The sequence below is a fragment of the Pectinophora gossypiella genome, chromosome 15 (assembly GCF_024362695.1).
Source record: "Pectinophora gossypiella chromosome 15, ilPecGoss1.1, whole genome shotgun sequence".
NCBI classification, from domain to species: domain Eukaryota; kingdom Metazoa; phylum Arthropoda; class Insecta; order Lepidoptera; family Gelechiidae; genus Pectinophora; species Pectinophora gossypiella.
This window is the reverse complement of record NC_065418.1, coordinates 15,450,212-15,477,789: the sequence shown is the minus strand read 5'-3', so window position 1 is coordinate 15,477,789 and position 27,578 is coordinate 15,450,212. Positions and strand designations below refer to the sequence as shown.

General features: G+C 40.0%; 2 protein-coding genes across 3 annotated transcripts in view; one reads left to right on the top strand and one right to left on the bottom strand.

Moving 5' to 3' along the window:
• The window catches only part of LOC126372995 (uncharacterized), a 39,835-nt gene extending 32,334 nt beyond the window's left edge, over nucleotides 1–7,501 (top strand). For both annotated transcript variants that reach the window (XM_050018931.1, XM_050018932.1), the window contains exon 3: nucleotides 5,820–7,501. In XM_050018931.1, coding sequence (XP_049874888.1) covers nucleotides 5,820–5,928 — 109 coding nt within the window. In that variant the 3' untranslated portion in view covers nucleotides 5,929–7,501. The remainder of the gene's footprint in view (nucleotides 1–5,819) is intronic.
• A 443-nt stretch (nucleotides 7,502–7,944) lies between these two features.
• Nucleotides 7,945–26,827, bottom strand: LOC126373487 (uncharacterized). Its single transcript, XM_050019642.1, has 22 exons — nucleotides 26,744–26,827; nucleotides 26,406–26,543; nucleotides 24,761–26,253; nucleotides 24,093–24,132; nucleotides 23,653–23,755; nucleotides 23,277–23,470; nucleotides 22,537–22,716; nucleotides 21,805–21,986; nucleotides 21,120–21,226; nucleotides 20,246–20,358; nucleotides 19,464–19,560; nucleotides 18,793–18,905; nucleotides 18,140–18,217; nucleotides 14,687–14,809; nucleotides 14,040–14,183; nucleotides 13,343–13,548; nucleotides 12,319–12,466; nucleotides 11,749–11,875; nucleotides 10,447–10,706; nucleotides 9,712–9,864; nucleotides 8,747–8,883; nucleotides 7,945–8,065 (listed from the first exon to the last, which is right to left on the bottom strand). Exons 1-22 carry the CDS (start codon nucleotides 26,825–26,827, stop codon nucleotides 7,987–7,989), a joined length of 4,299 nt encoding a protein of 1,432 aa, XP_049875599.1. The 3' UTR covers nucleotides 7,945–7,986.
• Between the last annotated feature and the right edge of the window lie 751 nt (nucleotides 26,828–27,578).

Sequence of the window (27,578 nt, the reverse complement as noted above, 5' to 3'; positions counted from 1 at the left end):
TATTCTTTCATGACTTTGTTGTATTCTGTTTGCAGCTCTTTATTCCTTTCTAGTCGTTTCTCCATTTGATTTAGTCTTTTCATTGCTATTTCTCTTGTTTTCCCTTCTGTACTTTTCGGTGGTTCTGTTTTAAAAGGTAGTTTCACGATGTATCTTCCTTCTTGGTTCCTTCTTATTGTTTCTTGATATATTGTTTGACATGTTTCTTCTTCTTTTGTGTATTTGTTTCTATCATCAGCCTCTACTTCCCATAATTTGTATAGAATGTCGTCGAAATCTATCTGGTGATGCATTACCATAATTGGTTCATTTGAAGTGTCGCTCTGTATATTACCAAAAAGTATCCATCCAAGGCTTGTTTCTTGTGCGCATGGTGAGCCAGGAGGACCTCTGATGATATTGTTTTTCAATATTTGAGCATATACTTCTACACCTAGCAGGACATCTACTCGACCAGGTTGATTGAAGGTCGGGTCGGCCAAAGTGAGCGGTTGAATATGTGGCCAGGCGTGCGGTAAGTTCACCAATGATTTGGATGGTAGCTGTGAACATAAATGTGTAGGCATGACATAAGCTTTTAGAGTGAGTTGGAATTCTTCTTCATATTGTGACAACAATTGTATTTCTACTACATGATGTATTGCTGTCTGTGTAGATCCCACTCCAGATACTGTTCCACTTGTTGGTTTCTTCTTAATCTTCAAAAGTTGTGTGGCTCTTTCACTTATAAAGTTTGCTTGTGACCCTTGGTCTATTAGTGCCCGCAATATCAATGTTTGTCCATTCTTATCCTTCACAGGTATCAATGCTGTAGCTAACAGTGCAGTGGACTTCTTCATTGCCATATATGATTGAATTGCAGGTGATGAATTGTTCTCTTCAATAGGGTCTTCTACTACTTCTCCTTCGATTTGACTGTGATGAGTTTGCATATTGTCTGACTGATTTGTATTCTTATTTTGATGTAGTAACGAGTGGTGACGTCTATTGCATACTCTACATGAAACTCGTAGTCTACATTTGTTTGCAGGATGCCCAGGGATCAGACAATTGTAGCATAAGCTTTTGTTCTTGGCAAACTCGCTCCTTTCCATAGGACCTAGCTTAGTGAATTCTGGACAATGACACAACGTGTGATTTCCGTTACAGCTGATACAGGTTCTCTCCGAGGTTGCAGATGACACATGGAATGATTTTACAGGTGCTTTGTTCTCTCTTGTGCTCGACATAATGGGCGTGACTAATTCAAGTGTGCGGAATTTTGCCTCTAGAAAGTTCTTCAATTGGTCCCAGGTAGGTAACTCATCTTTATTTGTAGTATATGCAAAATCTTCCCATGCTTTGTGTGTGTTTTCATCCAATTTCTGTACTACTATATAGATTATTACTGGATCCCACTTGTCTGTAGATATTTTTAGATTTTCTAAGTTGTTTAAGCACTCTGTCGTTGTATCTAATAGGTTTTTTATCCAATTTGCAGTAGGTGTTGTAATCTTTTTCTGTCCAAATAGTCGTTTTAACACAGAATTGATTATCAATCTTTTGTTTCCATACCTTTGTTGTAATATTTCCCATGCATTCTCATAGTTGGCTTCCGTTACAGGAATGTGTCTCAGTAAGACCTCAGCTTCGCCACCCACACTTGTCTTCAAATAGTGTAATTTCTGTACTTTAGAAAGTGAAGTGTTGTTATGAACTAGTGATGTAAATAAGTCATTGAAAGTTGTCCATTCTTCATAGCGGCCTAAAAATGTAGGAAGTTGAATACTTGGCAGATTGACACGTGGCACTGATGTTAATTCGGGCTCTACAGATGGGTTTTTTACTTTAGTTTCAAGCATGTCTCTTAAATCACCTGATAATGTTAAATACAGTTCTTCATATTGATAATAGTCCTCATTCACAAAATAGGTTATATTTGCCCGTTTTTCCTTTGATGTACATTTGATTAGGGATTGATGTAGTGATTTGAAAGCTTGCCAGTCTTCTTCAATGGATTTAATTCGAACTTCTATGTAACCTTTCGTCAGTCTTTGTTTCGGACATTTTTTCAAGTTAACTTGCGTTTTCACTAACATTTCCGCTTTTTCTTCTAACATTGCTAATATTTCTTCACTAGTATAACTCATTTTTGTAGTTTATTTCTTCCAATTGTCGTAAATATTGTTATTTCACTTTCGTAAACAAATTTTTCATAACCTCACTTTTAGTGCCGGGCGCGTGTTCTGTATTTCTTTTGTAATCCGTTTTGTTCGCACAAACTGATTGTATATTTCTTCATAATCCGGTTCGATATCGACCATATGTTGGGTTGATGGTGTTTCTTGCACGAATTACAGTGTATTTCGGAAATTAAACCACTTGTTATCACTTTTTTTTTTTTTTTTTTTTTTATCACGTTGCGTTGTTTTATTTACGAGAGCTTGTCACAGAATTGTCATAGACAAAAAATATTTTTAACTTTTTTAATTTGATATAATACTAAGGTAAGGTAGGGTATGTTTGTCGGTATGAATTTAATTTTACTTTATTTATTTATTTTTACATATTAGCTTTAAGCAAGAACATTTACAATAAGTCAAAAAATAACACATGACGTCCAAACCTTATCAAGCGACGGCGACTACTAAATATCTATACCAGGTTGTAGTTGTGGTGGGTTATAATGTGGCTGGTGAAACCGAACTTCAACTAGAATGTCTGGTCACACGGCACACAATAAAGCTGGCCTGACTAATTGAGTGTGCAGTTATAGGAGGGTTTCGGTCGAGTTTTCCGTATTTAGCGCTTTGCTTCGAGATCTTGTAAACGCTTCTCTTCAAATAAATTCACGCTTGATAATACTAAAGAATGGCTTTTTTAGATTAATGCTATCGATTCTAAAACTTTTTTGGCAACACTATACCTTGAAGCAGCTAACTTGTAAGTAATCCTTCCTGAAGCGCGCGCGTCGCACGTGATGCGCACGCGCGTGTTTTGTGCGTAATGTATAGTGCACGTTTAGCCAAATACTATAGTATACTTTGAAATATGTGTTTGTAATTATTATTAGGGTTAGGTAGAGCAAGTTGTCAATTTCTCGAATTTACAACCATCACAATGATTACAACCATCGTTTATACCCAGCGATGTCCGAAGACCTACCTCAAACATCTTGCATATGAGTTACTTACACGGAACGTTAATAAAAAGATACTCTGTAGGTATGGGTATGTGTGATATAGTCAGAACAAATAGTACACGAATAGAAGCCTAGTCGTTTCCAATAAAATACGATCTTACTAAAACATAATAATATCAAACAAATCAATAAACTAGTTTTTCTTCTACGCTGGACTAAAATTCGATTACACAATTTGTGTCCTTTCTAGGGGCGATATTATCTACAGCCGTTGTCTTTGATGGCATTCATCCACTGCTGAATATAGGTCTTACAACGGCATAAATGATTACGAACTTTAATTTAATCTCTACATATTTTTAACCGCGATGCTCAAGACTGAGTCATCCATCATGCGACAGCGCAGCGCAACACTTTCACAGACATATCACATTAACATGTCACCGGAGAAAATTCGATACGGTTGCTATTCCACTCGCGCGCAATGCATGACCGGCGTTATAGTAGACTATCGTGTGCATGGTGCAATTGCTATACATTATCGCGGCGAGAAAGTGTTATTGCGACTGTTGAATGTTCATTTGTGATCGCTTTGCGACAAATTGTACAGTCATTAGCTTCTTTTTTTCACGGGACTTATCATAGATTTGCCGCAAATGGCGTTAACTCATCATCATCACCAGCCCATTAACGTGCCCACTGCTGGGGCACGGGCCTTCCCTACGGATAGATAGGGAGATCGGGCCTTAAACCACCACGCGGGCCCAGTGCGGATTGGTGGTTATTAACGACTGCTAATGCAGCCGGGACCAACGGCTTAACGTGCCTTCCGAAGCACGGAGGAGCTCGAGATGTTTTTTTTGTGGTCACCCATCCTATGACCGGCCTTTGCGAAAGTTGCTTAACTTCAACAATCGCAGACCGAGCACGTTTACCGCGTTAACTACTTGGCCGGAAAGTGATTAAGTAGGTCCCTTTCGATTTCGTTTTTTTTAAACATTAAATGCCACGGGAAGTCGTTTCGTCTCCACATAGATAATGACGCGTCGTAAGTAAACCGAGAAGGATCTTATGGCACTTAGATAACATTGGAAAAAGGGCACTGGGGTGCACTATCCTCTAGCAAATGAAAAATGGCGCTGGTTTCGATTTTGGACACGTGCCAAAGATCCTTGACTCCTTTTATCTCGTATATAAACTTCGTATCAACAGTGGCTGCAAGTTGTCTTTGATTACTTGTGGCTCTGCCCACCCCATTAGGGATTACGGGCGTGAGTTTATGTATGTATGTATGTATGTATATAAACTTGGCTCTCTTTATTTCATTTAATGATATTGGATCTTTAATATACGTACATAATTCCCATCAAAATTATAAAATCTTTAAAAATATTCCCACAGTCAAGCCTTTCCTACAAGCGCGAAAAAAATTATCATTTCATTATACAAAGATAGTGAACATGCACGTAATAACGTATATTATGAAATACTTGTGTAATACTGGAGACGTTTTATTAGACACATCAGAGGCAGTTTACGTGATTGTATCCAAAATGGACAATATTGAGGATTGATCACCGGTAGACACGAAAAATGACTATTAAATCAACATTAATCCATGACATTAAATAAATCGCTAAATACTTATCTGGTAAAACCAAAACAATATACAATGTATTTTAAGTTTCAAAAATTAATGTAAAAAATAAAACAGAAAAAGTAGGTTAGTAAGTGTGATTTTTTTTAGTAACAATGGATGACAATAGTGACATTGTTTTCTTACCAACAACGAAAGAAAATATTGATAGTTAAAAAAAACATCATAACCACTTTCTAAACGTTGTTCCAACACCACAAAATAATTGTTATTGTTTGTATTACAAAACTAAACTCAGCCTTAATCAAAACATCTTAACCACCATAGTTTAAACCGCAACTTAGATAATCGTAAGACCTACAATCGGGCGAAACGAACAAATCGCGACAACTCTCGACCGCGAACGGAATGCAGTAACATCGCATAACACTTACGTCACAGTTCCAAATTCGACGTGATTAAAAAAAATAAAGTTTGCATTTTTTGTCCACTTGCCTCCTAGACGGCTTGCCGCCAAAAAAACATGGCGTCGGTGCGTTCATAACCTCGCGCGTTACGTAACGTGCGTTTGGAAGCGTGCGGTGAAAGTGCGCGGGCCACATTCCGTCCGGCTCTCGTGCCGCCATAGCGATAAAGCAATCATTTTGACATATGTTTTTGCCACTCGTTTCGTCATCGCGGACAGGTTGCATTCACTGCTTCTCATCAGCTCACCTGATTCATCGACAAGTTGTTGGTTATATTTAAACTCGTCATTCGGATAGGAAATCGTCAACATAAAGGAAGTCATCTAGTCTTAGTTAGATTTTTTTAACATTTCCGTTCAACGAACCACGGTCCACCATTTTCCTGCTGCGTGCTGCGTACGGATACTAACTATTTTTAGCAGTATTTTTTCTTTAATTTTCATTCTTTCTAAAAATCTAACTAACATCGCCATAAAAAGTGTTAAGCAATCCAAGATTGCCATTCCCACAACTGCCAACTTTAAAAAATTATATAATGACCTGCAATTTCTAACCTTTCTTTCTGCCAGATCAGTGTAGGTATTAATCATCTGGAAAGGTAAATGAGAGCTGATTTTTTCCGCCTTCTTTGCAGGATTTCCCGCGGCGGCGTGCACGCAGGCGCAGTAGCGCATCAGCTGGGCGACGTAATGGCCGCCAGCCGCGACCACGACTGCGAGCGCTTCCACTGCGACGCGCACTGACAACCGCGCATCATAGAGTCTCAAGAAGCAGAAGGGATACTTCAACAACAATGTCTAGGGAAGGTTTAGGTTATGACGCATCTTGTTATCCAGCCAAGTAGTTATTGCCATCCATGGTAAATCTACAGTTGGTAAGTCACGAGGTTTGATTTAGATGACCATGTCATGAGATTCTCAAATCAATAGATTGTCAACAATAATAGTTACACGACTGTCAATGCTTTTTGTAATATAAAGAAGAGCATATTAAGAAAAGGGATCCATGATTAAATTTTGAACCTAACAGATAAGTCTTAATTCAAATACTTTTGAAGTATGTAACGAGCCACCTCTGGATCCCGCTTCACATAAATAGCCCAAGATAATGAGCAAAAATAATGTCCTGTACAAAACTTTCATAAATAAGTAAACATGTTATAATAAAATGAATATTTTTCAAACGAAATAATTCAGAAAGGAAAACGCAAGGAAGCAAACATTATTGCAACTAAGTATAAAGGAAATCACACCCTCTACTTTCGTAATTCAAGTGCGTTATAACCACTCCAGCAAACATACGTAACGTTACAAGTTTACTATTTCCCTAGACGTACGATACGTTAATACTATAGTGATACTAGTAGTGAGACCAGGTGCAAAAATGGTGCTGAAACAAATCTAAGGAATGAAAACTTTGTAAAAATGTAAAGGGTCATGTATTGCCCGTCCTATCCAATATAGAACGATCAACGCGAGAGTAACGATCACATGATTTTTCGTCGGAGAAAAAAGACCTTCGTCGAAAAGTCAAAACGAATAGTTTTTACAAAAAAACGTACTAAACGAACGTTGTACGAAATAACAATACCATGTACATAAATGTCACTTGATCTTTCGAGATTTTGTCATCAGAAAGTATATTATTTTCAACATAAAACAAGCGATGTTCCGGTACATGGTTTGAGGTATGAGGTCTTTTATTTTATTTATTATATTGCAGAGAATCAAGTCACATTTCCCAGTGAAATGTTAGAAGTGATTTCGTTAAGGAATTTAGTTAGGTATTTATTGTATTTACTTTCTACTGTGTAAGACTTCAGGGAGTGACACGGTGCTTGCATAATTTAAGATGTAAATACGTAATGTAATGTGAAGAATGTAATATCTGAATAAAAAAGTAAGTAATTATCTGATATAATCTGTATTTAGGACCATCTGAATCTATATCTTCAATTTAATTTAATTTAAATACTATAATATTTCGATCAGTGTTCATTAATCTTGACTAATATTGTGAATAGCTAATATTTTAGTAGCCAGCCATATTACATGTGGTTCCTAGGACATTACTATCAATTCGTATTGCATCACTTTACACATAGTTATTATATTTTGCGTATTTATCGTTACCAAATGATTATTTATTTTTCACTTTAAGTTTACTATTTATCATTACAATAATCATAGTCAAAATTAATTAATTATTCGACTATAATTTTACTCTTATTAAGTATTAAGTTGACTACCCAGACAAGTTGCTTGTACAACTAAACTTATTATTTATTTAAATTATACTAGTGCTGAGTAAGTTGTAAATACGCTTCAACAAATGTAATTTATTTATTTATTTTTACAAATAAAACTTCAACATTTTATGATCATTTTCTTTTCACCTAAGTCCTAACGAATGAAACCCATATATGTATTAAAACAAGGTAAGTATATTAAGTCAAACATATTCAACAATAGACATATAAAAGTATCATAATTATATTCTGTCGTGCAAGTATTTGAAAATACAATAAAACATGACAAGCACGAACTTTGTTGATTGATTTATAATTGATGATGTCAATATATTGATTGTATAATATATTTATTTACCAATAATCGTAATCATTGGAGACGAGAATTCCTCTACATTGTCACCACTGTACTCGTAAGTAAATCGCAGTAAATATTATATTAATATAATTCACATTTAGACAGCACTTTATAAATAACTTGCACGAAAGATTACACCAGTGTATACTCACCCATAGCCTCGACGTGATCTCATTTTCTTCATGCTTCATTTCTTCACTTGGCTTCTTCTTTCTCTTCTTCCTTCGTCTCCTGTGGTTCGACGGGAGTGCCGCCGCCGGCCGCGCCCTCAGCCCTAGAACGGAATAGTTGCATTACTGACATACATGCCTAAATTCACGCCTATTTCCCACCGGGGTAAGCAAAAAGACCACAACTGGCAAGCTAAGTTACCTATATTGAATGGCACGAGTTACATCTTCCTACGCGATGAGATAATTATATATTTTTTTAATTTTAGCCTCTAACTAAAATAGACCGACTCGTGAATGTGACAGGTTTGGAAGAGGCAACTATGAACCGATACATCAATGAGGTATCACGTATCGACAAATTAAAAATAGTTTATCATATATAACGGATAAATTGTATCATCATCAGCCCATTAACGTCCCCACTGCTGGGGCACGGGCCTTCCCTATGGATGGATAGAGAGATCGGGCCTTAAACCATCACGCGGCCCCAGTGCGGATTGATGGTTATTAACGACTTCTAATGCACCCGGGATCAACGGCCTAACATGCCTTCCGAAGCACGGAGGAGCTCGAGATGAACTTTTCTTTTTTGGTCACCCATCCTATGACCAGCCTATGCGAAAGTCGCTTAACTTCAACAATCGCAGACCGAGCGCGTTTACCGCTGCGCCACTGAGCTCCTCAAGTCTATAAAAAGCCGGACCTGTTCAATCTGCAGGTTACGTAAGCGGACTGTGGACTGTAGCTAATTGTTCTGTCAGCAAAGTATTCATTGTTCAGACCTGGCCTGGCTCTCCGCTTTATCCTCGGCTATCTGTTTGATTATCGCCTCCCTCTCCGCCTCGTCTACACCCATCGTCGTCACGTGGCCTTGTATCGTTGTTCCCACTTCGGTCCCGCGCCGCGACATTTGTGCTACCTGCAAGTCAAGTAAACAATTAAACACATAAAACACACACGCTACATTCTATCTAGACACGCGGTAGCGTGTCAAGCCAAGTTCATGAAACAGAACTGGCGAGCCGCACCGTGTGTAATATTACACGAACCATTTGGAGCCACTTTTGACCCCTAGTTTTTATAAACCTACCAACGAATTATTATGTTTGGTCGCTAGTTTCTACCAACAGTTCAATTTTCGGAATTATAAAATAAGAACCGACAAATATTTGTAGTTTTAAGTTTACGCGGTTATTATCATAATTAAAGCACATAATAACGGGTTCTTACCGCGTTTAAATGGAGATATGAGACTCCCGATATTTCGACACTGTTGCAAGTGCCATGATCACGGGATGACTGATGAGATTGGAGTGGAGTAGGTAGATCCATAATTTTCTACAGGCGGACATATCTGTCTACCCTCTGTCTTCGCACCAAACTCACTACGACAAACCGCACTCATTGTGTCCTCACCTGTGGGAGTCTCATATCCCTACTTTAAACGCGGTAAGAACCCGTTATTATGTGTTTTAATTATTTCATCCATAATATGTTGTAGATATACCTCCAATCCGCACTAAATATTTTGCCTCCTCCTTTTTGATGCGAACAGCAAAGGACTGGGAATCTTCAAGGCTAGAGTGAATAGGCATTTGCTAGGTAAGCGTGGACCCCCCTAGAACATATCACTTGCCATCAGGTGAAATTGTGGTCAAACGCGAGCCTATTTTATTTTAAAAATATTCGTCCCTCGGCGGGCGACCGGCAGGTCGATGACGAACCAAGAAATATATACAATACACACAGCAATCGCCGAAGCTCTAGTCATGGTGGAGACGCGGGTGCCCAGAGAGGGGAAGGTGTCGACGTCGCCAACGATAGTCGCTCGGCGGTCGCCCGGCAGGTCGATGACAACAGAGGGGCGCGCTGCGGCCTCCGTTATATCCCTCACGGCAACCTACAATATAAAAACAAATGTATGGTCTACAAAACCGACACACCCTTTAGGCTGGTACACTGGGTCAATCAAAGTATTGATTCTGGAAATGACGGCATATAGGTACAGTCATGAGCAATATCATGTACCCACTTTAGAACCCTGTCGCACTATCATCTTTGACATTTAATGAGGCTTATGGTTTAATTTGTCAAAAAAGTTAATGTGACATGGTTGCAAAGTGTATACATTGCTGGTGACCGTACTTATGTGGTCCAATGTGCAATTCACGAAATGACTGATTCGATAAATATACAATTCTGTTAAAAAAAACTGTATCTTCTAGCGTGCAATTGACTGAATGATTTCTTAAATAAAGGTTCCTTTACATAACCCAAAATGCTTATTTACATTTTTGGAATTCATCTAAAGAGTCAAACAAGGGGGATGAAAGTTTGTATAATAATCATCACTAATTTAAGAGCCACGCTCTTGTCGATGTGGCATTCTTCATTCTTGTCTATCAAAGGCCAATAAAAATAATTAAAAAAAAACATTAATATAAGTGTATAAGGATGGGATAAAAACATTTTAATTAAATACCTCAGTGACATCAGTCCCCGTCCTGGACGTCGATCCAGACGGCGCTCTGACCGACTCCTCCTCCAGCGAGTTCCTCGGGGCCTCACTGAGGTGGGGTCGCTGTATCCCCGGCTCCGTCACCGTGGGTCGTCGGGAGCCTCCAGGGCTGGCCAGGGCTACCTCGGCCTCTAACGCTTCCTTAAGCTCCCCATCATCGACAACAGTCACGCGACGTGCGGTACTCGCGTCCACCAGAGTGACTCGTCGAGACATTTGGGCTCCTGACAAACACAATTCACCTTCATACACAGTCGTTCCAAAAACGAACAACCTATAGGGGGTTTGGAACATAATATACACTCACATAATGCCCCACTTTCATTAGAAGCGACTTATTGCAATTCCAACGGAAAAGATGGATGATGAAGAAAGAGGTAGCGAAAGAACACAGCGGTGATAACTAGTGACCTGCTTATCTGGCATATATAAGTACCACAGAAAATTATTTCATTCATGACATTCAGTACTTACTTAGAAAATTGTTACAATATTTTTATACAGACAATACAACAGACCATGTTACGACTCTTGTTTATAGTGACATTGATTGGTTTGGTGAGATGTGATAGCCTTGAAAATGACGCAGATGGACGTTTTCAGTCATGTTAACCCCAAAAAATTTGGAATATCAATACCTGAAGATTGTTATAGCGTAACTTTGGAGACAACAAGAATATAGTGAGTATTATTTTTCGTATTTTTAGTAATCTTTTTATTATTATTTTTTTGACCTAGGTTAATCGAATTGGTACTAATTTATTTAGCTAAAAAGTGATAACGTTTCTACATATCTGGTTAATACGTAAGTACAGTTAAATAACAAATGAAAAAGCTTTTTTATAACACATAATACCGGGTTCTTACCGCGTTAATGAGACTCCCGATATCCCCCATATCCATAGGGATATGATAACCCGCTCCCCATTTGTCCGGCTAAGTAGTTAATGCCATTTGCGTCAAATCTACCATCCCGCATCCAAGTTATAAATGTTTGTTTCCTTTTGTTGGTTGCCTGGAAGAAATTGCTCTAGAGCAATAAGGCTGCCCAAATTGTACTGTATTCATTTGTTTTGTCTGATTGTTGATTTGATTTGATCTACAATAAGTCACGTCAAAAAAAAAGATAACCCGGTATTAAGTGTTTTAATTATGATAATAACCACGTAAACCTCAAACAATGTACCTATTACCTATTTCTTTTGTGCGATAATATGCGTTTGTATTCTATAGTAATTACCACTATTGAATAGTTTTGACTTTAACCTTCACCCGCGTCTTGGCCCGTGTCGGTCTCCCCCGGGATCTTCTCCTCGACCACCTCCAGGTCTTTCGGCTCCTCGTTGCAGGGGCCGCAGGGAACGGTCAGCTCCACGTCTTCCAACTTGTACAGCTGAGCATGCGAAATAAGTTGTAACCAAATAGGTACTGAGGAGGATGATTCAGCTCATGATTCTGAGTACATATCTAGTGGAATTGGATAGTTTCCACCTAGGCAAAACAGCTACATTTTACTTAACGTCGAAACACGAAGTTACTATGGAATTTATAATGAAAAAGCAACCTGTGACGTGATGGAAAAACGTGTCAAAATATCGCACTTAATATTACAATTTTCTTTATTAAATTAATTAATAGATTAAATAGAAAAAAGAAAACGTTTTTGTCACCTTTAGATCTATCTTTTACCAACCAAACCATAACCATTCATTTTTTAAACCATAAGCTGTGGTCGCGATCCTCAGCAGTGAGGGAACGACGAAGAAGAAGATCTATCTTTTACTTAGTAATCAGAATTTCATAATTTATCTTTGATACAAATAAACAACCACTTACCTTGCCATCATTCCCGTAGCCCAAGTATTTCTTGGAGGGGTGTGAGAAGGGGAACCCTCGGGCCTTCTTTTTCGACACGCTGCCCAGCCCGGGAGCGTGACCTATGAGTGTGTGCGACCCACCCACCCAGCGCCGGCAGTAGTGAGACCTGGGGGGTTAAAAAAGCCCCATCGAAGTAATTCATCTAAAAAAAGCAATATTGCAATTTGACATTTGCACATATAAAATTAAGTGCGCAATTCACACAAATGTCAAATAGCAATATTGCTATTTTAGATCTTAGTTTATCTTTGATGTGGCCTTTTTAACCCCCCTGGTCACAAACGTAATACGTACGTACAATACAACATAACCATATAATGAACTATAATATTGTGTTTAGACGAGACACTCTCCGCCCCGCACTGTTACGACTTTGATTACCTCACCCCCGATTTGCGTAGCCAATTCAGTCCGTAAAGATGGAGTAAGTAAAACGAGCGTAGTTTTATCAGTAAAGATCCTGTTTAAAAACTTTTTTTGTTGCTCTGCCCAGGAGCGATCAACGTTGCGACCCAACGGCGGCTATAGTAAGGAATGCTCATACACAATACAAGGTTAACTGATCTGCCACCTCCTATTGCCAACAGATGACGTAGGGTTGAGTCCTTTGGCTTGTATGGCCTAAAGTGTCCCACTGCTGGACAAAGGCCCCCTCCATTGCGCGACTTACTAGATACTTCCCAGCAAAGCTAACTGGAAGAAGCACTTTTTTTATTTTGTTTTGACGTGAATTATTGTGGATTTGCCACAAATGCCAACTAATTGGCCGGACAAATGGGGAGCGTTGAGAGCTCTCACCCGGTACAAAATTTAAAACAACATGGCGTCGTCTGAGAGGATTATATTTGAAAGATTTAACCACTTTCGTGGGTCGATAGCGATAAGCGCTGAGCGGTATCGGAGTTCTGAAGTGGAAGAAGCACTGAAGAGAGCATCCTGAAATAAATTGAGGGTGTTTATGTATGTATTATAATATCCTCACGGTTGTTCAGCCTCATCAGCCTCTGCCTCAAGGACCTCCTTCAGGCACTCCTCCTCGTCCTCGCCCGGGGCGGCGGCGCCGGCGGGCGGCGGCCGCGCGTATGGCAGGCTGAAGGGCTGCACTGGTTCTTGAGGCTCCATCAGTGCTGGTACCCTGCAGACGGCGCACGTAGCGTCTTTGGCTAGCTTGCGGGTGATTATGGCCGCCTGGAAATGGGGTTGTGGATGTTATTTGAGTCAATAATTAAAGTTAGATGAGATTATGGTCATAAATGATGTGACCAACATTACAGTGACCGTGAAATTTCATATTCCTCATAAGACTGCAACTCACCCGATCTATTTGGACGATGGGCTGTGAACGTAGGACCTTGCGTTATATACAATAGATACAATGGTGGTGGTGGTGATGGTACAATGGTGTGTTCACTGTATGGTTCAGAACAGCACTGCGTTACGAGGAACCTATTAGATTATTAGCCACTGTGGCCATGAGTTATATTACGTGCAGTTTTGACTAACACAGATGGCTCGACCGTTAGAGATGGTGATGCGGCTGGCCACCTATCACGTTGGTCTAACAGAAAGTTCGGTATGGATACTCAGTTCATCTTGCGATGGACGTTCCTGCTTATCCGAATTGGGATATAATCGTGAGATTATGTAAAGTTATAAGATTATTAGCGGTGACGTGTTACCTTGGGGTCTCCGAGCATCTTGGCGAGCTGCTTCACCTTGCAGTTGAGTTCCCTCAGCTCCTGCTGCGCCTCCTCGCGGATGCTCAGCAGCTGCATCAGCTCGGCCTTCGTCTCTGACACACGCGCGAAGTCTCGCACTACGTCCTGCAACATGACTCTCCGGCTTACCGTCCAGTAGACCGTCCAGCTAAGCTACTACTATGCTGGACTTGGAATGAATTATAAAATATGCAGCACGTTCAGCTGCTTATCTTCCACGGCATAGGGAAAAATCTACTGAAATGCTAAGGTACTGCTCTGGAAAGTTGTCAATTCATTTAAAATTTTGTTCAAAATTACTCCGCAACACTTTGTACGGCATTTGGCCACGTTTGTTGATGGTGTCGTAAGTCGTAACTAATTCCATAAGAAAACTCGTTTTGACGTTTCGTTAAAAGTATCTGGTTGCTTACTTGTCCCTAACCCTCTTTCTCCACTCCGATCAACTAAACGAATCACATGCCAGTCTTACTTCATCATCTGATCTCGACTAGTTAACCAGAATGGAAGACTCTTGATGTGTTTTGTTCCTATGCTTCCATAGGACTGATATAACACAATGAATATCCAAAACAATGCATACTTAAACAATAGTCTATCCTACGTACCATCCAGACGAGATCCTGTTTACGGAACTTATCGTAACACATCTCCATGCGCACTTCGAGCGACTCCCGCGCACGCGTGAACTGCTCGTCCGTCAGTAGACCCGCCAGCCGGGAGCTATCTGCCTGCAGACAAAAAATACACGAATCCGTTACCTGTCTCATCTAACGTTCCTTATCTTGTAGATCTGGAAAACTAGATCCGTCTGATACTGCAAGAACCAATCTCTACGATAAGTGTTTGAGTTCGTCACACCCATCGGAGTCTGCATCTGTCTTGAGGCAGCCAGTGAGTAACGACTCATGCCCTCTTCCATTTCCCATTACCAGTAAGACTAGTCTATCTATCTATACTTATAATAAATCTGTAGAGAGGTCAATTCTGTACATTAAATATTTTTTCAAAATAACTATCAGGGGGTGATAAGTGGTCGATACTGATGCCAAAAATGCAATCAGTAAAATTTTTGTCTGTCTGTCTGTCTGTCTGTCTGTCTGTCTGTCTGTCTGTCTGTCTGTCTGTCTGTCTGTCTGTCTGTCTGTATGTTCCTTATAGAAACAAAAACTACTGGACGGATTTTAATGAAACTTAGTACAATTATTCTTCACACTCCTGGACAGGTTATAGTATACTTTTCATCACGCTACAATCAATAGGAGCAGAGTAGTGAAGGGAAATCCTTTTGTATGAAAAATCTAAACCGCTCAAGTTAGACGTTTGAAATTTGGCATGCAGGTACCTTAGATACCGTAGAGGTGCACTAAGAAAGGAATTCCCGAAATTCCTACGGGAACGGGAATTAGCGGGAAAATCCTTTTGTATGAAAAATCTAAACCACTCAAGTTAGACGTTTGAAATTTGGCATGCAGGTACCTTAGATACCGTAGAGGTACACTAAGAAAGGAATTCCCGAAATTCCTACGGGAACGGGAATTAGCGGGAAAATCCTTTTGTATGAAAAATCTAAACCACTCAAGTTAGACGTTTGAAATTTGGCATGCAGATACCTTAGATACCGTAGAGGTGCACTAAGAAAGGAATTCCCGAAATTCCCACGAGAACGGGAATTAGCGGGAAAATCCTTTTGTATGAAAAATCTAAACCACTCAAGTTAGACGTTTGAAATTTGTCATGCAGGTACCTTAGATACCGTAGAGGTGTACTAAGAAAGGAATTCCCAAAATTCTCACGGGAACGGGAATTAACGGGAAAATCCTTTTGTATGAAAAATCTAAACCATTCAAGTTAGATGTTTGAAATTTGGCTCGCAGGTACCTTAGATACCGTAGAGGTGCACTAAGAAAGGAATTCCCGAAATTCCCACGGGAACGGGAATTAGCGGGAAAATCCTTTTGTATGAAAAATCTAAACCACTCAAGTTAGACGTTTGAAATTTGTCATGCAGGTACCTTAGATACCGTAGAGGTGCACTAAGAAAGGAATTCCCGAAATTCCCACGGGAACGGGAATTAGCGGGAAAATCCTTTTGTATGAAAAATCTAAACCATTCAAGTTAGACGTTTGAAATTTGTCATGCAGGTACCTTAAATACCGTAGAGGTACACTAAGAAAGGAATTCCCGAAATTCCCACGGGAACGGGAATTAGCGGGAAAATCCTTTTGTATGAAAAATCTAAACCACTCAAGTTAGACGTTTGAAATTTGGCATGCAGGTACCATAGGTACCGTAGAGGTGCACTAAGAAAGGAATTCCCGAAATTCCCACGAGAACGGGAATTAGCGGGAAAATCCTTTTGTATGAAAAATCTAAACCACTCAAGTTAGACGTTTGAAATTTGTCATGCAGGTACCTTAGATGCCGTAGAGGTGTACTAAGAAAGGAATTTCCGAAATTGCCACGGAAACGGGAATTAGCGGGAAAATCCTTTTGTATGAAAAATCTAAACCACTCAAGTTAGACGTTTGAAATTTGGCATGCAGGTACCATAGGTACCGTAGAGGTGCACTAAGAAAGGAATTCCCGAAATTCCCACGGGAACGGGAATTAGCGGGAAAATCCTTTTGTATGAAAAATCTAAACCACTCAAGTTAGACGTTTGAAATTTGGCATGCAGATACCTTAGATACCGTAGAGGTGCACTAAGAAAGGAATTCCCGAAATTCCCACGAGAACGGGAATTAGCGGGAAAATCCTTTTGTATGAAAAATCTAAACCACTCAAGTTAGACGTTTGAAATTTGTCATGCAGGTACCTTAGATACCGTAGAGGTGTACTAAGAAAGGAATTCCCAAAATTCTCACGGGAACGGGAATTAACGGGAAAATCCTTTTGTATGAAAAATCTAAACCATTCAAGTTAGATGTTTGAAATTTGGCTCGCAGGTACCTTAGATACCGTAGAGGTGCACTAAGAAAGGAATTCCCGAAATTCCCACGGAAACGGGAATTAGCGGGAAAATCCTTTTGTATGAAAAATCTAAACCACTCAAGTTAGACGTTTGAAATTTGGCATGCAGGTACCATAGGTACCGTAGAGGTGCACTAAGAAAGGAATTCCCGAAATTCCCACGGGAACGGGAATTAGCGGGAAAATCCTTTTGTATGAAAAATCTAAACCACTCAAGTTAGACGTTTGAAATTTGGCATGCAGGTACTTTAGTAAACTTAAAGCTTAGTTGCAACAGGATATTACAAAATTCCCACGGGAACGGTAGTTAGCGGGAAAAACATTTGTATGAAAAAATCAAATCTAAATAAAAGGAGAAACTGACTGACTCAGTGACTGACATATCAACGCATAGCCTGAACGGCTAAACGTAGGCATTTGAAATTTGGAAGGGACATAGCTTAGGTACCGTAGAGGTGCACTAAGAAAGGAATTCCCGGAATTCCCACGGGAACGGAAATTTGCGGGAAAATCCTTTTGTATGAAAAATCTAAACCGCTTAAGTTAGACGCTTGAAATTTGGCATGCAGGTACCTTAGTTAACTTAAAGCTTAGTTGCAACAGGATATTGCAAAATTCCCACGGAAACGGGAGTAAGCGGGAAAAAAACATTTGTATGAAAAAATCGAAACCGCGTAAGATAGATGTTTTCAATTCAATTCAATTAAATTATTTATTGCATTCCATGTAGTACAATGGGGTGTTACATAGGCATAGGAACTAAAACATGGACCCTGTAGGGCACAGCAACGTTGAAGGGAAGAGAGGAAGTGTGTATTAAAATTAAAACTCAATGAACAATCAATTAAAAAAAAAATCAATTCAATCAATTGATTCAATCTAGCATGCATGCATACCTTAGTAAATATAAAGTTTATTTTTGGCTGTATTTTGAAAAATGGGAGTTATTGGGAAAAAAAAATTATGAAAAAATCTAAACTGCATAAGTATGCACTCCCACACACACAAAGATCTCTCTCTTATATAACACGCCACGCGGACGAAGTCGCGGGCAAAAGCTAGTCTATCATAAAAAAGACCTACTCACCTTATCTCTCAGTCCATCTTGGACCTCATCTCGATCTGCCTTCTGCTCTCGCATCATTTCAACTGCTTCAACTAAACTCTGAAATGAAATTTTCAAATCAATATTTTATTTAGATTTTAAGACAAAACGCTTCATTAAGCTAAAAGGAACTAACTCCATAAAATTAAGAAAGTACGCATCGTCTTATTACGTATATTATCGCGTGGTACTTCGTAACGCGGTTGGGTTATACTGCGACTCGGATTGACCAGGAGTAGTGTATTATAAACAAAAATAATATTTCTGTTGGATTTTACTTCGAAAATTAAAATGTTTATACTATGATAACATGCACAATGTCATTACTTATTAGAAATATGATATTCCATTCTTCTTTTTTCGCTTCTATTTTTGCAAGTTTTTACCACGCACTTCCCCGTGTTTAAATCGCGCACTGAGGTAAAGTACTGTCTACGTCGCTATATTAACAGTAAGTTTACGTCCCATTTTTTGAGCGCTGATGTTCAATCTCGGTAGTAGTAAATCTATGGACGTATCTGAAATTTTTGGTGAGTCTGATTTGCACCTTTTTCTATTGTCAATGGGACACAAATTATTTTAGCAAAATATTGCAGATACGTCAGTTTGTAAAATCAGCCACGATATGTACTGACCCGCAGCTCGTCGGAGAGCTCGCGCTGGTAGGTGGTGAGCCCCTGGTGGGCGTGCAGTGTGCTGTCCAGTTCGCTCACCAGACCCTCATAGCGCTCCGTCAACTCCAACACCGCTGCAAATAATCACCATTATATCTCCACCAAAATAGCTGGTCAAAATCTAAAACGACGGCGGCGGAAAAAAATTCAACACCACTGAAATTAAAAAATCACATGAAACTTCAGAAGGAATGACAAGTCAACACAGCACAGAACTACCTCTATAGTACTTAATAATTACCCTATTAAAGGTTCTCAAATTAAAGGAATTTATTTACTTATTAAAAGGTACACACAACAGATAACAATCATGACATGAGAAAATAGAAGGTTACAAATGTGGGTACTAGATTGAAACTCAAAACGTGTATACACGGCATGGTTAATAAATTTTGTAACGTGAAGTTAGTTGCAGTAAAATGCTATAAAGTGGTTAATTACTTACTATGTAACAACAAAATGAGAGAAAAAAGTAAAAAGAAAAGATTCTGTCACGGAGGGAAAGGAATTAATTTGTTTAACATATTTTATAAGTTGGCATCCTGTATCTACAGTGCAGTACAGGAATGTTTTACTCAATCATTGCTAATTAAGTATTGAATTTGTTCGTTGAAAATAATCTATTTGAATACCAGCTGTCTCAGCGTTGTTGTTGACTTGCTCAAGTTGCTGCAGCCCACAAGTCATATCTGTTCGCATTTGAGCCATCTGCTCGTGGAATCCTGCCATCTGAGAACGTAAGTCAAATCAATACCCACAGCAAGTTTTACCTAGACTATTGAATATTGAGTTTATTGCCACATCGACAACGAATGAAGCTTAAAAAATAAATCAACTCATTTGTTGTTAAATTATTTTACTATTATACAGGGTGTTAGTGACATCGTAACAAAAACTTTGAGGGATGGTTCAGCTCATTATTCTGATTTAATAATATCAAGTGGAATTTTCCATCGCAAAAGTATAAAATTGAAAATAATTTAAAAATAAGTACATGAATTTTAAGAACCATGGTCTGAATCATCCCCCTCAGTATTTGTTACGATGTTCTAACATCATATAGATTGACTACTTTATTATTATTTAATCTAGCACCATATTTTGAAAATGTGCTATTTTTAACCCCAAATGGCATTCTGCGCTGAGAGCTCTCACCCGGTAAAAGAAAATGTGCTAAAATTATGTGTATAATTTAGCTATTATTTATAAATAATAATTTTAAGACAGCGATATAGCGTCTCGCAAGCTCTGATTGGTCAATTCCGCGCGTCTCTTCTACGCTTTGGTGGAACTTCACCGTTAACCCAAGTAGAGCATTTATCGCATACTATTGGCATGATATAAAAACAACCCATTAACGATATTACAGTCTCCGTCATAAGCCTGTCGTACGTGTCCTGATCCTCCTTCCCACCTGCGTGGAGAGTCCATGATCGAAGCCAGAGAGTTGCTCCGCGTAGTCGTTGACCAGGCTGTGCAGCGTCGACACGCGGTGGTCCAGCTTCGTCGCCACCTCCATCTTTTCCGCTAGTACGTCAAACATTCAAGCGTTACTTGGGAGACAACAGTGATACTCTAAAAGTACGTATTCACTGGACTTATAAAAGATTAAAACCATGTCGTCGAGGAGTTTTTTACACCACTTCTCCTCAGACATAACACGTCTTTTTGGTAGCAGACTGTTATTGGGGGATAAAATTAAAATAAAATTTTGATAGAAACACAAACTTCTCGCCTAACAAGAAGCCCAATTGAAGTCGTGAGCTGATGTTTGCTCACCGAGCTTTCTGTTAGACCAACGTGATAGGTAGTGAGCCGTATCGCCGTTTATACCTAATGAGCGAGCCAACTATGTTAGATCATTGGTGCAAAATCAATTCTTAAAAATAAACTATTATAATATAATGTGCTCCACCTCTTCCTAACAGCCTAGTGGTTAGAGCGTTAGTGGTCTAGTGGTTAGAGCGTTAGGCTCACGATCTGGAGGTTCGGGTTCGATTCCCGATGGGGACATTGTCGAAATCATTTTGTGAGACTATCTTTTGTTTGGTAAGGACTTTTCAGGCTTGAATCACCTGATTGTGCGAAAAAGTAAGATGATTCCGTGCTTCGGAGTGCACGTTAAGCCGTTGGTCCCGGCTATTAGCCGTAAAAACACCTCCACCAACCCGCATTGGAGCAGCGTGGTGGAGTATGCTCCATACCCCCTCCGGTTGATTGAGGGGAGGCCTGTGCCCAGCAGTGGGACGTATGTAGGCTGTTTATGTTATGTAATATAATCTGCTAACAGATAGACTTGACATGCAGGGCGGCGGCGTCGGCGGCGCTGGTGGCGCGGTTCATCATCGCGCTCATATTCTGCATAATGTCCTCCTTCATCTGCCGCAGCGCTTCGCTGCACGACAACAAACATTATACACCGACGAGAAATACAGGGTGTTAGTGACGGCATACCAAATACTGATAGCTTCAGCTCATGATTTTAAGCTGATATCAAGTGTAATTTTACGTCGCAAAAGTATAGAACTGAAAATATTTTAAAAAAGCACTTGAAATTAAAACAAAATCACGGCCTTAAGCATCCCTCTCAATTTTTGGTACTTAGCAAAAAGAGAAATAAAAACCCATATAACCAGATGTTTTTCCGCACTGACGCAGTCAAATTCTAGCTAAAAGATCTTTTAAATAAGATGATTCAAAAAAGATTTACAAAACTTATAATGCACTCCCATTGTAGGCGGCCTACGGTAAGTATGAGATACAAAACACCTCGTTTATACAGACACTACACATTGACGTTATCGTACACGCTCAATGTGTGTGACGTCAGACGTCCATATGATTGAAGACTAAAGTATGATCGAAGGGGGGGTGAGATAAACCTAGCTCAGCCGCTGATGAGGAGTGGAGACTTGCAGTTCTATACGTAGTATATTATTCCTTATTCTATGGTCCGGGTGTGGTGTAACTTACTCAAGTTCTCCATGCGCGACACCAGCCCTGGAGTCTACGGAGAGGCGTCCGCCACCGGCGCGGCCGAAGCGGCTGCCAGGGCCGGTGGCTGCGGTGCCTCCCGACACCGTCGACACGGCCGAGGGCGAAGCCCCCGCCCCCGTCTTCGACTCCATACCCTTTAGTTTAACTCCTTTCTTATCCTGCAGGGATGGAAAAGATAGAATATGGACTGCTTTAAAGTTAGTTATCACTAGGTGTTGGCAACCCCAACATTTTAGTTTTTAAATATTATTTAAGCATGGCAATACTGTCTCATGGTAATTACTTATCAATTCCCTTGTCTTCTTTCTCTTGTCTATAGTTCTGACAAATAACGTATTTCTTGTTATTTTATGTACCACGCCGTTCCACGTAAAGAATATTGTCACTATGTAAGTACTTAGTCTTTTCTTATAGCAAAACAACATGTTTAGTACTTACCTACATAAACAAAAACAAATATCTACACAGCTCTACAGATTCGCGATAATTAACAAGTCAAATTCCACTGGATATGAATGAAATACGGTAAGTATCTTAAAAAAAGGTTTCTATTATTTTTAGCCTAAACTTTATGAAAATATCTCATTAAAGGTTCATATCATTATATAGGTAAGTTAAGTGATTACCAACATCACCAACCCAAGGTCGGCTATCATGCATCATTCAGTCGCCACTAATATTACTTTTCTAACAACGTTTAATACTAACAGCGTCCCCCCCCTTCCCGGATACAGACTCGATCTCCCTCCGTACAGCAATGACCTCATCATGCAGCTGCTCGGCGGCGCGCGCCACCTCGGGCGGCAGCACGCCCTGCGACGCCAGGTGCGTGAGCAGGTCCGCCATCGTGTCGATCGCTTTCTCCGCTGCTTGCACACGAGCGCTGAGCTGGTAATAGGAAACTCGTCATCATCAAGAGAAATAAGTAATCATAAAGCGAACAGCATTTGCACAGTTGGCTAGACCATTATAGACGGCGATACGGCTCACCTATAACCTAACAGAAAGTTCGGAGACGCGTGGGAGTTCATCTCATGATGGAGTACCTCTGCCTACTCTCTGACTATGGTCGTAAGTTTATATTCTGTTGATCAGCCTGTTATGTGTGTAACCTGCTATCTGCGAGGAACTATAATTGGCTTTCTGTTTTTACCATAAGTTGCTACTAAATTAATTATAGCTGTTGTTTCTCCGAACATTAAATAAATAAAAAAAAAAAACCAAACTAGGGATCAGCAATATCATGTACCCACTTTAGAACCCTGTCGCACTATCATGTTTGACATTTAATGAGACTTACGGTTTAATTTGTCAAAGAAGTTAATGTGACATGGTTTTAAAGTGTATACATATTAGTACTCGTGAGCGTACATATCCTGAGTTTGTTCTTGTGCAATAAAAAAATAATAATTGATTGATTGAACGTAAACATTCTTTCCATAACTTACCCGCATAGCCTGCATGGTGTCCATAAGCGAAGCACTGCCTTTGACGATGTCATCGCGCAGCTTCTTGTTATCAGGCAGGGTAGGGGTGGGGAGAGGCCCTGCCTTCTCCTGTAGAGCCTTCACAGCATTGGCCAGGGTCAAGAACTCCTTCTGAGTTACCACCTCCACGGATCCCACGCGCATGGGCCCAGGTCCTGGCAGTTATCATTGAAGTCAGACAGGCTAAAAAGTAAGTCTTGTAAGACTTACTTATCGAAATTAATACTCACCAGTTTTAGGTCCTTTTCCAACTGAAAACGAAAAAAAATATGGAAAAACGTGTTCGATGGTAGGGGTATTTCTGATATTCCAAATTAAATTAATAAAATACACTAACCGGCTAAAACTTTATCCTTGTCTCGAAATTTCTCTGCCAAGAAAACAATGATTTGATATAGTTTCATTAAGCAAAGTTCGGAAGCCTTGGGAGGCTTGGATCTCTAATCAAACACAAATGTAAGTACTTATTCATTTCATTCATTATTGAATACATTACATCACACATAAAATAGGGCATTGCAAAAAAAAACTAAAGTTTACGTAGTAACTATGCATAATCTGTGCTAAAGTACCATCAGAAAGCAATTCATCTAAAAAGCAATATTGCAATTTGACATTTGCGCATATAAAAGTTAAGTATAAGTAAATAATCAATATCAAATACGATACTTCAATGAGCCCTTTTAACGTCCCAGGTTTCTATCAGACAACCTTTGGTAATCATAATAATGTTAAAATTAAATAACGATTAGGGTGAAACTAAATTTCTGAACTCACCTGACACAGCAATGCTGGATCCAGAAGGTTGAGCACCAGCCTTCGAAAATAAAAAAATATAATTTATTAGTTTATTCTAGCTAAAAAGGTATGGTAAAGCAAGTAGGTACTTCTATACTCACTGCACTAGGAGCGAGTATAGAACACAGCTGTTAATTTTATTATCCCAGAGATAGAGGAATTATTGAGCCCCAAGATAATTATAATACATACTGTCGCGGACTTCTTTGTAGGCCTAACTTTGTTTACGTTTCAGAGTTAAGTAATGTATAGTTCCATTTCTTACATCATTAACTGTTAATTATAACTCCTATACATTTGTTGGGTTATGTTTTACCTAATTATAACATATTTTGTTGGTAACTTTTGTGTAATTACAATACTTACTTAAATTAATAAGTAAGTATTTAAGAGAAATATTTCCATCATACATTGTATTGGTGTAACTTTAACAGTTTTTGCAGCGCACGCCAAAATTACTCACAGATGAGTATTTTTTTCCAACATTATATTTTAGACATTTTATTTATTAATTATAATAGCCTACCTGTTGTTTTGATGTAATGTGCTGTATTATTGTAAAGTTTCATTAAAATCCATTCAGGTGTTATTGTGTTAATTGCTCACACATCCTCATAAGTAGATTATATTTAATTAAATGTTCTCACCCTTCCTGCTCCTGCACCTGCTTTGCCTCCCCTAGCACCTCCCGCTCCCGCTCCACCAGGTCCTCCCTTCCTCCCTCCTCTCTCGTCATCCCAATCGCCAGCTTCACTTTTATCATCGATACCAGCCGGTCTTTTTCCCTTGCCTCCCACACCTCCCGCGCCTCGTCCGCCTCTTCCACCGCCCCTTTCGTCATCTTCCTCGTCCGACCCCTCCCCTCCTCTTCCTCCCCTTCCGCCTTTCCCACCCTTTCCCCCACGTTCGTCCTCTCCTTCCCCGCCTCTTCCAGCACCTTTTCCGCCTTTTCCCGCTCCTCCAGCACCTTCTCCAGCCCTGCCTTTACCTCGAGCAGCTTCTCCCTTTCCACGACCATCATCATCTTCATCCCATCCACCTTCACCGGCTTTTTCCTTACCTCGGCCCTCAGTGCCTCCTTTCCCGTCTTCACCTCTCCCTTCTCCGCCTTTACCTCCCCTTCCCCTACTGTCATCCCTATCTCCTTCCCGTCCCCGATCTCCCCTTCGATCTTTTCTACCTCCTCTCTCCTCATCACTTTCATCTCCTCCTCGGCCTCCTTTTCCCCGTCCCCCGGCACCTTCACCCCCTTTTCCTCGGCCCTCTGCACCGCGACCTTTACCTTTACCTTCTGGGCCCTCATCTTGCTCATATCTGCCACCACCCCGGCCACCCTTTCCTCTACCTTCAGGACTCTCGTCATCTCTTCCACCACCTCGACCACCTTTTCCTCTGCCCTCTTCACCCTCTTCGTCTCTTTCACCACCTTTTCCTCTTTTTCCTCTGCCTTCAGGGCCCTCATCATCTTTTCCACGGCCTTTGCCAGTTTTTCCTCTGCCCTCAGCACCTTCTTCGTCTCGTCCACCTCCTCGGCCACCTTTTCCTCTGCCTTCGGCACCTTCGTCATCTCTTCCAGCTCCCCGACCACCTTTACCTTTTCCCCCCGGGCCTTCGTCATCTCTTCCACCGCCCCGACCGCCTTTCCGTGAACCCTCAGGACTTTCGTCTCTTCCTCGACCTCCCTTACCTTTTCCTCTCCCTTCAGGACCTTCGTCATCTCTCCCTCGACCTCCTTTTCGTGAACCCTCGGGGCTTTCATCGTCTCTTCCCCGACGTCTCTTACCCTTTCCTCTACCTTCATCGCTCTCATCGTCATAACCCCGACCTCCCTTTCTTGAACCTTCAGGGCTTTCGTCATCTCTTCCTCGACCTCTTTTTTTCTTCCCTCTACCTTCATCACTCTCATCATCATAGCCACGCCCTTTTCTCTCTCTACCTTCAGGACTTTCATCTTTTCCCCGGCCTCCTTTTCTTTTGCCCTCGGGTCCTTCTCTATCAGCGCCTTTTCCTCTCTTTTTTGCAGTCTCTTCGTCGGAGGATTCGCCCCGTTCTTTCCGACGTCTTTTTTCTTCTTCGTCTTCTCTATCAGCTGACTTTCCACGACCTTTTTTATCCTCCTGTTCAGCGTCAGCATCCTTACCTGTACCTTTAGCTTTACCTTTATCTACTTCTTTTTTCTTAACTCTTGAAGGCCCTTCGGAGCTTTCCTGAAAATCAAAATATTACTTTAATCGAGATTAAACAATCAGGAATATAAGACGTGATTCGCTTCTTTGACTGCTGGAGACTTACCTCTTCCGTGACAGTCTCCGAATACTCTTCCCGTCTGTCCCCTGACTGTTTCAACTCCACCTTCTGATCCAGCAGCCGCATTTGACGCGCCAGGATATAAAGAATTGTCTGTAGCAATTTGAAGTTCACAACGTTTTGCTGGCGAGAAGAAAATTTACAGTATTTTAGTAATTATTTTTAACATACATATTGTAATAATTATTTTTTATATTTTAATCATTTTTTTCCCGTTTATTATTTGTAGGCCACTTTATATTATCACGGCCTTTTAACACCCCACGCACTTGGGTACGAATTTTCGCATAATAAAGGAAAAGTAAAGTGTGTTCAAAACTTACATCGTTCGGCCCCATGGCCAAATGAATGAGATCTTCCACCTTCAGCAGGAGCGTGGCATCGCTCTGCGTCGGCTCATCAATCATTCTGGAAGTAAGGATCCAATTCAATTCAGATAACCATCAAAATAAAATCATAGGAAAATATTGGTGTTTTATTTATCCATTGGTTGAAGGCGATATATCTGGTAAGTAGATATAATCCTTTAAAACGTCTAATACTTAACCTTGGACATTACTCAACCAAATCATTCCAGCTTCAAATTTAAGTACCGCATTTTACTAATCCAACTGTTGCTTGCTAGAAAATAACTTTAAAATGCCCAAAATTAGTTAGAGTCAGTCATCGGGATCGTTTGCTTAAAGCATTGGCTCAAAAAGTAATTCTTGGGCTAATACTTGTTGTCGAAAAGTATCGCAATAGAAAAAGAAACACTTTTTAATTTAAATATCACACAACATACCGTCGTCTCAGCTTACGAGTCGTCATTTTTGTTTCGGTATCTTGATCACATTGAAAATATCAATAAAACACGTTTCTAAAATTATTCTCCAAATTGCTGTTTATTGCAAGCAATTGACATCGAGAATGTGGCAAGTTTCAAAATGATGGTCAGGTGACTGTCATAATTGAAAGTAGTAAGGTAGCCAGTGCCACGTAAGATTTTATAACATCTACTTCTTTGAGTATCCAGGTTCCTGGCTAATTTTTAACACAAGCCGATTTGTTTATTTGCAAAGAGAATAATACACTGCGTTGTTTAGTTGATGACATCGCTGTCATAAACAGTATTAGTTAAAACGATAAGGAATTTTCAAAAAATAAACAAATAAACAG

Bases quoted from the DNA above. Each gene is read 5' to 3' on its own strand.
- LOC126373487 (XM_050019642.1), bottom strand. From the start codon at position 26,827: ATGATTGATGAGCCGACGCAGAGCGATGCCACGCTCCTGCTGAAGGTG. The intron at 26,254-26,405 runs GTAAGTCTCCAG...CTAAAGGTACAG, and splicing joins CGGAGACTGTCACGGAAGAG to GTAAGGATGCTGACGCTGAA. The intron at 24,133-24,760 runs GTGAGAACATTT...TTATTTTCGAAG, and splicing joins CAGGTGCAGGAGCAGGAAGG to GCTGGTGCTCAACCTTCTGG.